The following is a 16,709-nucleotide window of genomic DNA, read 5'->3' on the forward strand; positions in this document are numbered from 1 at the left end:
AAAAAACCAAGACCCAGTCTTATGCTGTCTACAAGACACTAACTTTAAATATAAAAACACAAGTAATTTAAAAGTAAAAATGGTGGAGTTCCACTTACAGAAGGCAGTGTAAAGAGTTCCATGTACCTACTTCCCTGTGAAATAAGCAAAGTTGGTGAAAACTATTTTTTTTAAACCCAACCATTTAAAGTCTCTGGAAATTGGCCTAAGGACATAGAGCAACTGAAGAAACATTTATTCAGGAAAATCCACTAAAACTAACTCAGTAAGAACAGCAAGAGTCTGTGGCATTTGACATACAACTACTCCATTCTGCCCCATTTCCAGCTCAGCTTGGTGGATGCTTCTCTCTAGGTGGTGGTGGTGAAAAGGATGAGGCTCCCTCTCCCCTCAGTCTCAACCAAGGATTTCCATATCTTAGTGGGAGAGGCAGGCCAATAGGACTTCTCATCCTCTCCAACTCCAAGTTGAAGAGGCTAAATTCTAGGTGAGTGTGGCTGAGAGATTGGGGCTCCTTCTTATACCCAGCCATCTCCCATAGGATGGAGGCTCTACCCTATGTGCATCAGGCCAAGAATACTGGATCCCCAATTGCGCTTGCTCCGGCTCACTCATAGGGCACAGGTTCCACACCAGGAAAGGCAAGCCAGGAGCATCAGAGGCTACCACTCTGCCCAGCTCCCAGAGTAGTGGCTCAGAGATTTGGGGCAGGAAGTGAAGCAATCCATAAAATAAGAGAGCTCCACAGCTCTCCACAGAGGAATTTATTTTCGTTTATGTTTTGTTTTTTGAAATAGAGTGTCGGGAAGTTCAAACCTATGATCATCTTGAAAACAATAGATAAATTGGACTTAAAATTTAAAACGTTTGTGCTTCAAAGGACACCACTAAGAAAGTGAAAAGACAAGTCACACAATGAGAGAAAATATTTGAAAATCATATATCTGATAAGGGACTTATATCTACAATATATAAAGAGCTCTTACAACCCAACAATAAAAAGACAACCCAATCTAAAAACAGACAAAAGGTCTGAACACATATTTCTCCAAAGAAGACATGCAAATGGCCAATAAACATGTGAGAAGATGCTCAACATCATTAGTCATTGGGGGTATGCAAATCAAAACTGAAATGAGATACCACTTCACACCTACTAGGAAGGTAAGAATCAAAAAGATAGATAATAACAAGTGTTGGTGAGGCTGTGGAGAAACTGAAATGCTCATACATTGCAGGTAAGAATGTAAAATTTTGTAGCCACTTTGGAAAACAGTTTGGCAGTTCCTCAAAACATTAAACATAGAGCTGCCATTTGACTCAGCAATTCTTATACTATAGGTAAAGTGGTACAATATTATTTGCAGGTAATAATCTGTGATAAGTTAAATTAGATATCATAAACTCTAGAGAAACCACTGAAAATATAAAATGAAGAATTAAATCTAATAAGTCAATAGTGGAGATAAAATGGAATCATTTGGGAGAAAAAAAATCAATCCAAAAGAAGGCAAGAAGGGAACAAAAAGCAGATGGAACAAAGAGAAAATAAATAGCAAGATGGTCAATTTAAATCTAAATATACTGATAATTAAGTTAAATACAAACAGGCTAAACATTTAATTGAATGGCAGAGATGGTCAGATTGAATAAGAAAGCAATGCTCAATGCACCACTTATGAGTCCATTGTCTCTTAATTCTAAATCCTCCCTTCATTCCCCTGCTTGTGATGCTGTAACAGTTCTCCTTGCCACCTGGAATTATATTCAGTTTATCAGTAGAGGGCACTGGAGAGACACTTTATTCTTCAGAGTTCTCTTTTCCCCTTAGTAGGTAAACCCATGTTATGGTTAATAATTTTTTATATTAAATTTTCCCTGTTGGAATTACTGTGTTCTTCTGTATCCTGTTTGGTCCCTGGCCAATATAAAATTGACACTGGTAGTGGTCCTAGGAGATAACCCCGCAGATGGAATTTAGAGATTGTTTGGCTGTGCCCCTGTTCTTGAAGGCAGGGCTGAACTACCCGCCAATGGGAAATGGGATGCTGGCAATCCATGGCATGCAATGACATCACAATTAATCATGCTATCGCCCATAGTTAAGTAGCAAGAGAAGCATGTGCCTTGGGAGGTCAGGTGCCTGCAGCTCTTGACGGTTATGGCAGTAATGATGACCATAAGGACGGTGGTGAGGGATGAATTATTTTGAGCATGCTTGATTGTTTACCAAAAGAAAATGACAGACGCATGGCCTTTAATTCTCAGCTGAAGTTATGGTCTGAGAGGTATGAGTATTGGTACCCTCTGAAGCACAGACCTTTTCTATTTTAATTTTGATGAAGTCCAATTTATCTATTTTTTTTCTTTTGTTGATTGTACTTTGGTGTCATGTCTATAATCCTTTGGCAAATCACTGATATATTCCTCAGCTGTGCTGAGTTCACTGTTGAGCTCGTTAAAGGAATTATTCATTTTTAATACTGTAATTTTTTCTGGTAGCATCTCCATTAGACTGTTTCTTATAATTTCTTTCTGCTAAAATTGTTCCCCATCTGTTGTAGACACTGGACAGATATCACTTAAAATCAAACAAAAATTTAATTGTGTAGGTTGCCGAATTACAACATCATTTGAATTCACAGTCTCACTGAGTTTTTAATGTGAAAGGGCACCGATGGGAAAGAAGGGGATCCTGAAATTTGTGATGGGGACATCTAGTTGGATCCAAATGAAATTAACAGCTTGAACCCTCAAGTCTCTCCATTCCTCCCTTGCCAGTGGAAGTAGCTTGCCCTTCTGTGTCTAAGAAGAATAGACTTCTTTGCTAAAAAACACTGTGATACCTTCATCTGGGACAGATGCTTTAAAAGATGATGTGAAAGATCCACCACAGCCACTCCCATAACCAGGTCAAGTTCCAGCATTTTCCAGAGGAACAGGACTCCAGTGGAAACCTCTAACACACCCAAAGAATTTGGGTGAGACTTACTAATACCAATACCAATAACACTACTTTACTAATACATATTTTTAAAGTTACGCACCCAAAGAATTTCGGTGAGACTTTACTAATACTTTATTAATACTAATAGTAATACCTTGCTAATACATATTTTAAAATATTTATTGAGAAATATTTCACGTCATATAATTCATCCATTTAAAGTGTACAATTCAATGGTTTTTAGTATATTCACATATATGCAACCATCAGAGCAGTCGATTTTAGAGCATTTCATCACCCTATAAAGAAACCTTGTACACTTTAGCAATCACCCATTTACCACCTGCCCCTGCCACCTACCCCTTCAGCCCTAGGCAACCACTAATCTACCTTCTGTCTGTATAGATTTCCCTGTTCTGGACATTTCATATGAATGGAATCATATAGTTTGTGGTCTTTTGTGACTGGCTTCTTTCACTTAATGTAATGTTCAAGGTTCACTCAGGTTGTAGCATATATCAGAACTTCATTCCTTTTTATAGCCAGATAATATTCCACTGTATGCATACACCACATTTTGTTTATCCATTTGCCCATTGATAAATATTTGGGTTGTTTCTACCTTTTGACTATTATCAATTGTGCTACTATAAACATTTGCATACAAGTTTTTGCATGGATGTATGTTTTCATTTCTCTTGGGTATATACCAAGGAGTGGAATTGCTGGGTCGTATGTTAACTCTATGTTTAATCATCTGAGGAACTGCCAGACTGTTTTCCAAAGCAGTTGGATCATTTCACATCCCACCAGCAGCAATTACTTTCTCCCATTGTGTGGATTGTTTTTTCACTTTCTTGTTGGTACCCTCTGAAGCACAGACATTTTCTATTTTAATTTTGGTGAAGTCCAATTTATCTACTTTTTTCTTTTGTCGATTGTACTTTGGTGTCATGCCCATAATCCTTTGGCAAATCACGGATATATTCCTCAGCTGTGCTGAGTTTACTGTTGAGATCATTAAAGAAATTCTTCATTTTTAATACCATAATTTTTTCTTGTAGCCTCTCCATTAGACTGTTATAATTTCTCTCTGCTAAAAGTATTCCCCATCTGTCCATGCATGTTATCCACCTTTCCCACCAGATCTTTTAACATATTAATCACAGTGATTTTAATATCCCTACCTGACAAGGTTATATCTGAGTCTGATTCTGCTGATTGTTTTATTTATTAACAGTGTTTTTTTTCCTTTTTCCTTTGTGTGTCTTTTAATTTTTTATTGAATGCTGAGCATGGTTTATACAATAGAAGAGACAGGGTTGTGGGATGTCCCCCGGGAAATGGGTGTGCTGCTTCTTGTTCCAGGTCTGTATGGTAGGGCACTGAGTCCACCTAGTCTGGAGTTGAGCTGGGTCTGGGTTCTGTTGCCGCTGTCCTTATCATCAGAGCCCCACAGGCGCAAATTCCCGTAGCAGTGGGCAACGGTTGCCTTGTGCTTGGTGTGGAGCTGAGGTGCTGAAGTGTGTTTCTCAGTGTTTGCACGGCACTCCCGGCTTTCTGCAACACAGAAGCTGTCTCTCTCCATGCCTTTCCTTCTCCTCCAGCAGTAGATTAGGCTTGGAGTGGGAGCAGAAGGGTTCTCTGTTGTCCTGGTCAGGCCTCAGTCTTAGGCATGTCTTGGGTATGCGTTTGCCCCTCCCCCGGTGGTAGCTGATTTCCAGTTGGTATCAGTACAGGATATTGGGCCCTCGATGGTTTCTTGCTCCTCCTGAGGGTTATAGGATTTTCTCTTCTACCTTCCCCCTAGCCATAGTGAGCTTTTACTTTTTCCTGGAGGTGAAGGGTATATTGCCCCTCCCCTAGTAGATTGAGAATATTGCTTCATAGGAGAGATGACTGAGGAAGTGAGCAAGACTTCTTGGCTTTCTCCAGGAGCTGAAGACCACCGCAGGCCTGCACCACCAAGGCAGTCTCTCTTGGGTTCTCTGCCTGGCCCCAGTCTTTCTCCCGAGCACCCAGTGGAGTCCTGGGGGAGAGACCTTGCAAGTGAGTGTCAACTGGCTTTGTGCGAGGGGCCCCCAGCTATTCCAAACGCATTAGCCCCCCTTTGCGTTTAACAATTCATTAAAATGTCACCTGATTTCATTTTACCCACTTGGTTCAGTTCGTGGCCATCTCTTCCTGCAGCTACAGGCGAGATGGTTCGAGTGTCCTATCTTTCCTTGCAGGGCTTTGTCCCTCTTTGGACCTCAGGTTACCTGGTTGCCTTTCGGATGAACTCAAAAAAAGTTATGATTTTATAGTTTATTCAGCTTTTTATTATCGTTGGGGTAGGAATGATGTTTTTTGTAGCTACAAGTGCATTTTGGTTTCATAAGTAGGGAAAAAAAAAAGATTAGCCAGGGTTCTTCAGAGAAACAGAACCAATGGGATGTGTGTGTATATATATAAACACAGAACGATTTTTTATAAGGGATTGGCTCACACAATTATGGGGGCTGAGAAGCTCCAAGAGCTGCAGTTGGCAAGCTGGAGACCTAGCAGAGCCCATGGTGTATTTCTAGTTCCAGTCTGAAGGCCAGAGAACCAGGAGAGTCAATGGTGTAAGTTCCAGCCCGAAGCCAGCAGGCTCGAGACTCAAGAAGAGCTGATGTTTCAGTTCGAGTCCAGAGGTGGGAAAAGGCCGATGTCCCAGCTCAAACAGTCAGGCAGGAGGGGTGCCCTCTTAGCCTTTTTGTCCTCTTCAGCTCTTCAATTGATTGGATGAGGCCCACTCGAATTAGGGAGGGCAATCTGCTTTACTCAGTCTACTGATTCGAATGTTCATTTCCTCCAGAAAGACCCCATAGACACAACCAGAATAATGTTTGACTAAATGTCTGGACACCCCACGGCCCAGTCAAGTTGACACATAAAATTAACCACTACAATATCAAATAATAATAAAAAAATACCATCATAATTCTGGACAGCCTTTCAAGGCTGAGACTGATCTGGAAGGCAGAGTGGAACCAGACTTTCTCTACCTACCCTATTCCAGTGAACCTTGAACACAGATATGACTTTTGACCCCCAGAAGCCACCCACTGAAAAATGCTCTCCAGCATGGGCCACCCAAGCCAGACCCTCCTCCTGGACGATGAAGGAAGGGCTGAGGCCACCACCATGGGAGCTCCTCCCCTCGAAGGCACCTCCACAGGCTGAGGCAGTGGGAAGCTGCCTTTACCAGCAGAGTGCAGCTGCCCAGCAGCCCCCACAAAGCTGGGGCCAAACCGGCTGCCCACACCCACCGTCCGAGAGTTATCAGTCAGATTCCTCCAGTGCAGCATCTTTTATAAGTGGAGGGTCTTATTCCAGATTCCCAGAGTGCCCAGCAAAAGATGTTTCTAGCTGTAAACAACGATTCTAGTGGCGGGCCATGCCCTCCCTTTTCAATCTTGCCCACTCTGGTCTACACTCAAATTCTCAAACTTTAGTGGAATTATTATTTTAAAATTCAGATTCCTACATCCCACCCTCAGAGATCTGTGTTCAGTAGGTCTCGGGTGTGGCCCAGGAATCTGCATGCTTCACCAGCACCCCAGGATTCCTAGGAGAAGCATTGCTTTGGGCCTCACCAGACCCGGGAACCGTTTACAGACATTCCTTGTCGTGGAGCAAAATTCCAGAGAACCCAGAAGGGTGTTAAATTCTCCCATGTTCTCACACACACTACACTAAAGATGTCAGACACAAAAAGTAAATCTCTTATGATTCCATTTATATAAAGTCCTAGAACAGGCAACATTAATCTATAGTGATAGAATTCAGTGGCTGCCTGGGAAGGAGCATGGAGGTAACTTTCTGGAGAGACCGGAACATTCTATAACTTAAGTTGGTGGTGGTTACTCAAGTGTATGAATTTGTCAAAAGTCATCGACTTGTACACTTAAAATGTGTGAATTTTATTGTATGTAGATTATAGCTCAATGAAGTCATTTTGAAAAGCTATCATGCATTGTCTGAGAAAAATATTTCAGATATTTAAACACATCATGTTGACATTGCATCACATATGATTACATCTTTGAGAGCATGTGTATGACTCACTGCTTTATTCATGCATTAGGTACCACATGCCGGCAACAAGGCAATATCTTATTGTATATTACTCAGGCTCCTGCTTTATATAAGAAATAAGATCAGACGCAGGCTCTTGTACAGAGGGCTGGGAAGAGAAATGCAGTGAATGGCCCCATCTTCAGGAAACTCGGTTTTTAGGAAATTCCTGCATACTGGCTCCATCCCCAGACCCCACACCAGACACCTCAGGATGGAGGGACACACACACACACGCTCCCTCTTCATCGAAAAGGAAACGCTCTGTGAACTAAACACAAGCCCCATGGGCTCTGTGACCCTGACACCCCTCAGAAATCACCACGGGGCCAGCAGGTGACACCTCAAGGGGTCCCTCAAACTTGTCAACAGCACCACTGCCTCCCTACAGTCTCCAGAGGTCAGGAGAAAACAGAGAGTGAAGTTGCAGCTTTGACCTCAGAAATCAGAGGAACTCGGAACGTGTGATCTGAGGACAAAAAGGGCCTGTGCCTCCTGAAGACCCTCCAGCAGAAACCCCTCTGGATCGGCAAATCCGAGGTTCCAGCCCCTGCTCGGCCAGTTGACTCAGAGGGTCACCTTGGGCAATTATGACCCCTCTTGGGGCCTCAGTTTATCTGTCCATAAAATGTTGGATCGGTTGAGCAATTACCAATTACTATTTTTTGGCTCAAGATCCCACTCTTCAAATAAAATCCCTTGCAGACCCCCAATAAGAAAAAACAGAGGGTATCTATGATTGAAAATGGGGTTCAGGGGCCCATACCCCTTGTATCCCCTTTTTTCTACTCTGAGGACCCCTAAGGCTCTTGAGAATTGTTTAAAAACTGCTAGGCTGGCTGAGCTCCCAATCCAGGAAGCTGAACTCTTCATGGAAACTCTTCGCAACTCCAATGACCCAACTCCAGCCACGACTTCAGTGACTGCATCAACCTGTGACCTCACATAGCTGACTCAGGGAACTCCATACTCCAAATGAACCAACTCCAGCCACTGTGACCTCAGAATGACTACAGGGACCTGTGACCACACATAGTCTGACTCAGGGAACCCCAATGTGAAATAATTCTATTTACATTGTGAACAGAATGCGATTATTCTACTATTCAGACTGTGTCATCCGTAGCTTTTTAAGGAAGATCTTAATCCTCCTCCCACCCCCGAATTTGCCTTCTTTGTGAATTCAGAAACACCTAAGTTAATTCCTAATTTAAATGGCACATCTAGGATACTAAGTCCACACCTAACCTTAGATGACCAGATTCTTCTCCTCTAAGACCTGGACAAACAGGAAATGTCATCATCCTTGTCACTTCAGAGTGCTTATTAAGACGATGTGCCAGGCACCACACATCCACCCCTAAGCATGCTGTGAGGTGAGCATTCTTGTTACCCCATTATGCAGCTGAGGAAAACAGACTCAGGGTCACTAAGAGGCAGAGCTGGGATCCAGGGCGCAGCCAGTGCTCATAGATAGGCTGTGGATGCAAAGACAGTTTGTCTGAAGCTGTTTCCTCATCCTACACAAGATGACAATAGATACCCTCATGGGTTCCTGGGGTGATTAAATGAGACAGTCCATATAAAAGCTCTCCAGCATAGCACCGGACACGCGGTAACTCAGTAAGGGTTGGCTCCAAATACTTGAGCTACAGACACTGCTTCCTAAAACCGCCAGACACCAGACAGTCTTTTACAGAAAATAGGATTTATTTTCACATTTAAGGTGAACACAAATAAATGTTCCAGAAGTGTATTATATATATAATTAGCAGATTTAATTCATTAAACACAGAAAAATCTAAGCTTACCAGAAAATACACGTTTACTTTCTTGCAGAGCACACGGCACTTACAGGCATTTCCGTTTCCCACCCAGGGATTCACATTGGCTAGGCACAGCTCGCTCGCAGTGGGTTTGTTCCCAGGTTCATCAGCTTCCACCCCAGCGAACTCGCCTCAAAAACGCAGCAGCAAACCACGGGATTCACAGTGACTGGGTAAAAGGCCTTAGCCGTGGGACTCTTCACAAAAGCCCTGATTGTGGTCCAGAGGCCAAACTCTGGGGTTGGGGTTCTGTGACTTGGGCCACCAACTCAGGTCACACCACAGCATGGAGTAGTTAGTGTCACAGCTTCATCTCCAGGCAATCTTGTTCAATAGATTACCCCAATTAGGAAGACGACATTAAACAGAGACACCAGCCCTCTTGCAGCGACTGGCTTTCCCCGGTGGTCAAGGAAAAGGCAGAAACTGCACTGGAAGCTAACTCATCACCACCTCAATTTGCAAGGCACAGATGAACTTGGGCTGGGCCATCACAGGCGATGCCTGGTGAGGAGTGGCGACAAGATGTCCATGACGAATGTCCAGAAACGGGGTCGCGAGGAAGGGTGGGCACTGGGGAGACTGTCTGGTGGGTCCTGTGGAGCTCCCATATCCCTGAGAAGGCTTCCTCGAGCACACAGTGATGGCAGAGCGAGCACGGCCAACTCTATGGGCACCTTCACTGGGAGCCCAAGGCGGCCACCTGGGTGAGTCGACAAACGTGCAGCTGCCACCGGCCAAGTGCCCTGGCCCTGACGGGTTAGCTCAACTGGCCGCAGTCTGTGATGACAATCTTCTTGGACGTCTTCCCACTCTTGGAGCCAAATGATTCTATTTTCTTCACGACATCCATGCCCTCTTTGACATGGCCAAACACAACATGTTTGCCATCCAACCTGTGAGGCAAGGTGAGCCAGGTAAGCAAAAACTAGAGTAGCGCAATGTCACCCAACGTCATGGTCACTTGGTCATGAACTATTTACCGAAAATAGCAATTCTGAAAGGAACTCCCACTGAAAAGCTGGAGCCACCCCTCAAAGCTCCAGCCTCAAGCCTTGCTGAGCCCCCCAAAACACACTGGAGGATGCCTGCCTTCCAGGGCATGCTTTGCCTCACATGCTGTGGGACCTTGCCCCAGGCCACTTAATCTGAATGCTAGTAACCTCATTTATGAAAACTGAATTATTCTTGTTCTGCACAAAGAGATTAACAGAAAACTGAACTACTCTGAAGAAATAAGAGGTCTGTGTAAATGGAACTATCTTAGCAGTTATAAATTATGAGGTGAGAGCGAAAATAGCAAGTGTGGTAAAACTAAGTAGGTTCTGAGGAGCTCTCAAGCTGAGACAGTTCCAAGAATCTAAAAGGCAGCTTAGTCCAGTGCCAGCAAGGCCAATATGGGTTACGGCGAAGGGCAGAACTGCAGGGTCCATTAGGGGTTCCGTGGAAGGAGCAAAGAGCAGGCAGAGCCAACAACGACCTGCCCAGCCCCGACATCCGTGTCCCTTCTGGCTTGGAGGCTAGAGATGGCTCGTATCCACCTACCACTCAGGTCTCCCTCAAGTCCTCAGAACTGGGCTTTATTAAGTCTTAGCTCCCAGCCAGCTTTTGTCCCCTCGACCCCAGATGCCTCAGGCTAGGACACAGAGGACTCTAGGCAGAGAAAATTATTAGGTAGGGGAAAATTTACCAGGAAAGACATCCCTAAAACCCATGGGCATGTGGGAAAGAAGGCTCTAAGGGGCTAGTAGCTATCTGCAGGCCTGTGCTAATGCCTGAGGAAAAACCTGCTGTGATATGCAAATGTCTACCCAGCATTTTCCAAGGTGCATTCCAAGGTCGAGGTAAGTCAGGGAAAGGACAGGTTAAACCGAGCAAACAGGCCTCTACTACAAGCCATCTTGAGACCTAATACGTTCTGCAGCATTTCCCAAAAGTATTTGGTAAAAGAATCCTTCTGTGCGTGTGTGCAGAATGCACTGAGAAAATTCTAGCTGACAGCAACCAGGAGAGGCCTAATAAAGCAAGAGCTGTAAGAGCAACCCAAATTCTCCCTCAGTCCTTCCATGAACTTTCTCCTTCTCTCATAAGACACAGCCTGGGTGAGGGCTACCGTCCCAGAGCAGACAGTCCAGCCTCAAACTACCTTCCCCTGCAAGCACACGAACCCTCCTCCAGCTGTGAGGCCTCCCTTCATTCCCAGAGGGCCTGGAGCCAGAAGCAAGGAACTCACCAGTCTGTCTTGATGGTGCAAATGAAGAACTGGGAGCCATTGGTGTTAGGGCCTGCATTTGCCATGGACAGGACGCCTGCAGAAAGAAGCAGGAGTGAGCCACGCTGCCCCAGGAGGCGTCTCACCTGGGAAGTCATTCTAAAGAGCAGACGGCTCAAACCACACAAGGACGTTTGAGTCTGAAGATCCTGGAGCTCAGAAGGGAAGACCACAAGGAGGAAGGGCCTTGTGGAAGCTCTCAGTGTGGAGCCGGAGCAGAACCCCCAGCCTCGACCTCTAGACTTTTCCACATTGCACCTTAGGTCTTAAAGGTGACACAACACTGGGGGAGGGGGGTTGCTTAAAGGCTCTCTCCCCCAGGTTCTCAAAGGAAAGTTTGTTTTTTAAATGGAATGCTCAGAATGAAACAGCTCTAGGAAAATCTGACAAGCCAACCCAGAGCGCTGAAGGAAGGAAGTACATCATTGGACACTGAGCAATCGATGATCAGACTGCAGCCTCCCAGGCCTCCCAGTGCGCGTGGCAGAGGCTGGGTCCACGCTCGGGGCACTCAGACTAGGGAATGGCGACCCCACTCACCTGGTCCTACATGCTTCAGTGTGAAGTTCTCGTCAGGAAAGCGGCTTCCGTAGATGGACTTCCCCCCTGTGCCGTTGTGATTGGTGAAGTCGCCCGCCTGTGAGCAGAGAGCACCTTCTAAGTGGCCGCCACCCTGAGTTGGCAGGGGGGACTTCTGCAGTGCTAGGGGGCAGCCCCCAACCCACCCAAGTCCCGCCCAGCCCGAAGCCCCTCAGCAAAGGGGTCAAAAAACATCCAGTGATATAAAGACTAATAAAATAATAAGAAAAATTAACAAAAATAAAATAAAGCTTAAATATCTTCCACCAAAATAACTACCCTGGTTTCCGAATGATTCACTTTTTGTCTGAGCAAGTTTTTATTTTTATTTTTTTTAAAGATTTTATTTATTTATTTTTTTCCCCTTAAAACCCCAGTAGATAGTTGTATGTCATAGCTGCACATCCTTCTAGTTGCTGCATGCGGGACGCGGCCTCAGCACGGCCGGAGAAGCGGCGCGTCCGAACCCAGGCCGCCAGCAGCGGAGCGCGCGCACTTAACCGCTAAGCCACAGGGCCGGCCCTGAGCAAGTTTTTAAATGATCCTCAAAGGCCCTAACAGCCATTCGGAGATGATTCTTAGTGACCCAGAATTTTCTACCCACAACTCGTAGAGGGTAAACAGGGTGGTGGCCAGGGGCCCCCGTTCCCAAGTCTGGTCTGTGGCGAGCAGCAGCAGCTGGCGGAGCCAGTTCCCTATGCTGAGTCCCCCTCCCTGTCGCAGCATCTCCTCCTCACCAGGCCCAGTGGCTTCCCTATGCTTTGCAGACCCAGGACAGAGTGCACTCAGGAGCTGGACTTCTTCAGGCTTGCTTGAGGCTTCCATGGGGAGCTGTGGCCAGAAGAGCCGAATGGCTGCCAGCTCCAGCCCCAGTCTGCCATGGGCATGTTGCTGTTTTCCTGAGATGGGATCCTCAGGTCAGAGGGGTGACTTGATCAGCCTAGCTGAATCATCCACAAATGCCAATAAGGTGTCCCCAGAGAGCGATGATCCAAGACCCTGGCCTGGGCCTCCCGGTGCTGCCACCTCATGCCTCAGAGAGCCCTCCAGCTTTGGAAGTCCCTGCCCTTGCCTAGCCTGGCTCAGGACACCCGCCTCAGCTCTTGCCCCATCCCCAGCTTCAGGGGAGCAGGTAGCCTCTGCAGCAGAAAGCCACTGGCTGGGCCAGGCCTGTCCCAGAGCCACAGCCTCCCTGCCCTTCCCTGTAGTCGCCACATTTGACACATCAGCAGGCCCAGGCCCAACACACTGCCACTCACCACAATATGATGAGAGCCACCAGGTCAGGGTGGAGGGAATGGGGGAGAGAATTCCAGGCTGAAAGGACTTCAAAGAGGTCATGACATCCACGCCCCTGCCTCCAGGTCTGCTGGCCTCAGGACACTAACCCCTGACCTAGCAAGGTCTGACCCAACAGAGGACAACCCCAACACAGCTGGGGTCCTGAACCCTAGGGAATTTTTTTCTGTCAACACCTACCTCAAAACCTGACACAGCAATGCTAACACCTCTGAAAACCAGGCAGCACAAGTGATGCAAGAATATGTTCATTCAACCGAGAAAGATGTTCTTCTCTGGAAAGAGAAGCTCCAAGCCCAGATCTGTGTGTTTTTGTCCGTGCCCTCTCTCTCTTCCCACTCCTCCTCCCTCACTTCTCCCCCCTTATCTCCCATGCCAAGCGCTCAGTGGGACATGGTCAGAGACTGTCTGAATATGCTGGTCCTCCAAAGTCTTAAGATCTCTCCCCACCCACCGCCCTGTGCACATCCACACCCCAATGCCAATTCTCCCTCCACAGGCTCACTTCCCAACCCAGCTGGACAGGGCTGTCCTACCACCTACCCTGTTGCTTAATTTCTGGGCAGGGAAGGGCTCTGGCAGCCCAGATGAACTCTCGCCTCTCGGGGTGAGAGGACAGCCAACAGAGTCCTCATAGCTGCCCCTCGTTCAGCACTTTCCAGGCACCAGGCACGTGCTCACACGTTAACCCTCGTGACAACCCCATGAGGCGGCCCTGCTAGTACCCCCGCTTACAGCAGAACCTGAGGCACAGAGAGGGCTGCAATACCTGGCACATGAAGGCCGGAATCACTCTGTGAAAGGTGGAGCCTTTGTAGCCGAAGCCCTTCTCCCCAGTGCACAGGGCTCTGAAGTTCTCTGAGGGGAAGGAAGAGGCAAATCAACAGGGCCAGGCCTCCACTCCAGGGGTCACAACTCGTTCCAGCCAGCACCCCCTCCAACTCCCCAGGTAAGCCAGCCATGGAAAGACCCTATGGCGGCCCCCTGGCTCTGCTCTGGCTGTGTGACCTGGAACAAGGCATCGCGTTCTCTGACCTCAGCGTCTGAGCACTGTGGCAAGAGCATACACTCCTGGCTGTTCCAGCACCAGGTCAGTGGGGTAGGGACTCCAAAGGCTACAGAGCCACCACACTGCCCTATCGGGCATCAGGAGGAAGTTGTCCCAGGGGAAATTTACATGTGCCTTCTACTGATTCTGAGGCTACCGCGGGATAGGTGGGCAGGGCCAACACTGAGCACTGAGGCTGAGAGAGGGACAGAAGGCTGCCCCAGGGCACTGAGTGGCTGAGCCCCGTGTGGATCCCATCTGGTCACAGGTCTCCATGCCCTCACCTTGCCCCCCTCTCTTCCATCTAGAGCAGACTCAGAAGGCCCCAGGCCGTCTTACCTGCTGTCTTTGGGACGACATCTGCCTTCAGCTGTAGGGCAAGAAGAGGGACAAGAGAAGATGGTCAGTCCAGAGGCAGGTGAAGGAAAGAACCTCCTCATCAGCCGGCCCCCACAGTGGCCAAGGAAACAGAAAGCAGTGCCGGTCCATTCCTGTTACTCCCAGCCCTCCGCAGGAGGCAGCCTAAGCAGCTATCATTTTTGCCAGCTGCTTCCTGAACCCAAGGCTGGGAGGAGGCAGCCTCGGTTTCCTGACCCGTCAGATGAGATGACAATGCCATCCTGGCCTACTTCCAGGGGCAGAACTGGCAGAGCTACTACAGCTGGGCCCAAAGCATCAGAGACTCGGGACCTGCAGAGAGGGCCCTGGGGAGGAACCAGTCCAAGCTTCTCAATGTGCAGATGGGAAACTGAGGCTCGGAGAAAGGCAGGAGGGGTGGGGGCTGAAGGGAGGTTGGAACCCCATCCAAGATGGCCTCTTGCCTTCCAGCTTCAAGAGCCACCCTGGCACCAAATCATTAAAATAAGTGGGAGCAGGGAGGGTGGTGCTCTCCATTTTCCAGAAGAGGAAACTGAGGCTTAACTGAGGCCCCTTTGTTCAAAATGGGGCGGGGCTTGCAGGCTACACCAGAGCTTCCCTTCCTATTTGTTTCTTGCTTTGTTTTTTAAAAAGGCCCAGTGTCAGGGGCAGGAGCTGAGTGTCGCCCCCGGGAGGGTGGCTGGGGTTGGCGCCGGGGTGAAGGACTCCGGGCACACTGCCCGGGCTCGGTCGGGCGGCTGGAGCCCGCGGCCCGGCGCCCGCACTGCCCGCGAGGAGGCGGGCCGACACCACCGTCGCTCGTCCCCGCCGCCCCGCGTGCGAGCCCGACGGCGGGGGCGGGGCCCGGGCTCCGCGTTACGCAAGGGCCGCCGCGTGAGCGCCCCGCCGGCCCGCCGCCCGCACCCCGGGGCCCCGGACACCCACCTCGGAGCTCTAGCCTCCGCCCCGGAGGGGTCTCGGAACCCTCCCCCACCCCGGGGGCGGGCCCTCACCGTCTACGACCTGACCTTGAGCGTTCTCCTCCACACGTGCCCTCCCGCCCGCCTCCACTACTCCCAAGTTCCGAGGAGAGCGCGGAAGAGACCAATCTGATGCCCTTCTCAGAGATGGGGAAACTGAGGCCCAGAGCCTGCTAGTGGGAGGCCCAAGGTCACCTAGCGAGACAGGCACAGCGCCGGGCCAGGACCGTCCCCCACGCCCAGTCCAGCGCGGTCGGGTCCAGCGGTCTCACCTCCAACACCACGCGGCCCAGCGGCTGCCCGTCGGCGCCCACGTCCAGGTACACGAGCGGGTTCCGGGAGGTAGAGGACGGGTCGCCGGCGCCCCCGCCGCTGCAGGCGCGGGCCGCGGGGAGGCGCAGCGGCGCGGAGCGCGGGGCCGGGAGCAGGCCGAGCAGGCGGGGGCCGCAGCGCAGCGCCAGCATCGCGGGCGCGGGTCGGGGTGGGAGGCCGGCGGCGCGAGCACAGGCGACGGCAGCGAAGGTCACACGCGCCCAGAGGGCCGAGTCGGCGGTGGCCGCGCGCCGCTGGCTTTATTGGTCCGGTCGGCCTCGCGGGCCCGCCCCCGCCCCGCCCCCTCCGGGCTGGTCCGCGGGTGACCCCTGCAGGCCCCAACGGGCAGTGCAGCCCGGCTGCGGGGCTGCGGAGCGAGAAGTCCTTTGAACACGCCCCCACCATGGCCAGAGGGACGGACACGACCTCGGAAAAGGAGGCGGCTTCCGTTTTGTGAGGGTCCCAATAGACGGAAAAAAAAAAGAGAGAAAATGCTAAAACGCGGTTAACTGCAAAATATGAGCGTCCATATGTTTTTATTTAAATATAACAAAAGTCTACATTTGAGCTCTTTGTATAGGCCGCCCCTCCCGCCATAGGCCCGGAAGACCAAGCGAGAAGGTGGCACTGAGAATCAGTCTAAGAAAGGTGGAGATGAGAGGCGGGGTTAGAGTGAGAGGTGGCAGGAGCCGATGGGCAGACACCTCCCATGGTGATCACAGACCTCCTCATCCTAGCCTGGGCCTGTCTCCAGGGAGAGCAGACCCTTTTGCAGCAAGACTGGAAACTCAGCCTGGGACCGTCATGCTCCCGTCTGGCCCCCAGCCCTCCACCAGGACTGGGTCTGACCCCTCTCTCCAACCCCAACGACTGACAGCCCTGGTCCCCAGCAACCAGGGCAGCAGCTGCTGGCTCCCCTCTCGCCCCTACTCACCTGGAAACCACACCTGCAGGTAACACAGCACAGGGGCCATTCCATACAGAGCAA

At 49.4% G+C, this 16,709-nt stretch overlaps 1 protein-coding gene across 1 annotated transcript; it reads right to left on the bottom strand.

The window, feature by feature from the left end:
• Window positions 1-8,739: 8,739 nt before the first annotated feature.
• PPIF (peptidylprolyl isomerase F) lies at window positions 8,740-15,908 on the bottom strand. The gene is made up of 6 exons (XM_058543096.1): window positions 15,682-15,908; window positions 14,412-14,442; window positions 13,794-13,882; window positions 11,687-11,783; window positions 11,108-11,183; window positions 8,740-9,770 (listed from the first exon to the last, which is right to left on the bottom strand). Exons 1-6 carry the CDS (start codon window positions 15,871-15,873, stop codon window positions 9,635-9,637), a joined length of 621 nt encoding a protein of 206 aa, XP_058399079.1. The 5' UTR covers window positions 15,874-15,908; the 3' UTR covers window positions 8,740-9,634.
• Between the last annotated feature and the right edge of the window lie 801 nt (window positions 15,909-16,709).

Source organism: Diceros bicornis, chromosome 6 (genome assembly GCF_020826845.1).
Source record: "Diceros bicornis minor isolate mBicDic1 chromosome 6, mDicBic1.mat.cur, whole genome shotgun sequence".
Lineage (NCBI taxonomy): Eukaryota > Metazoa > Chordata > Mammalia > Perissodactyla > Rhinocerotidae > Diceros > Diceros bicornis.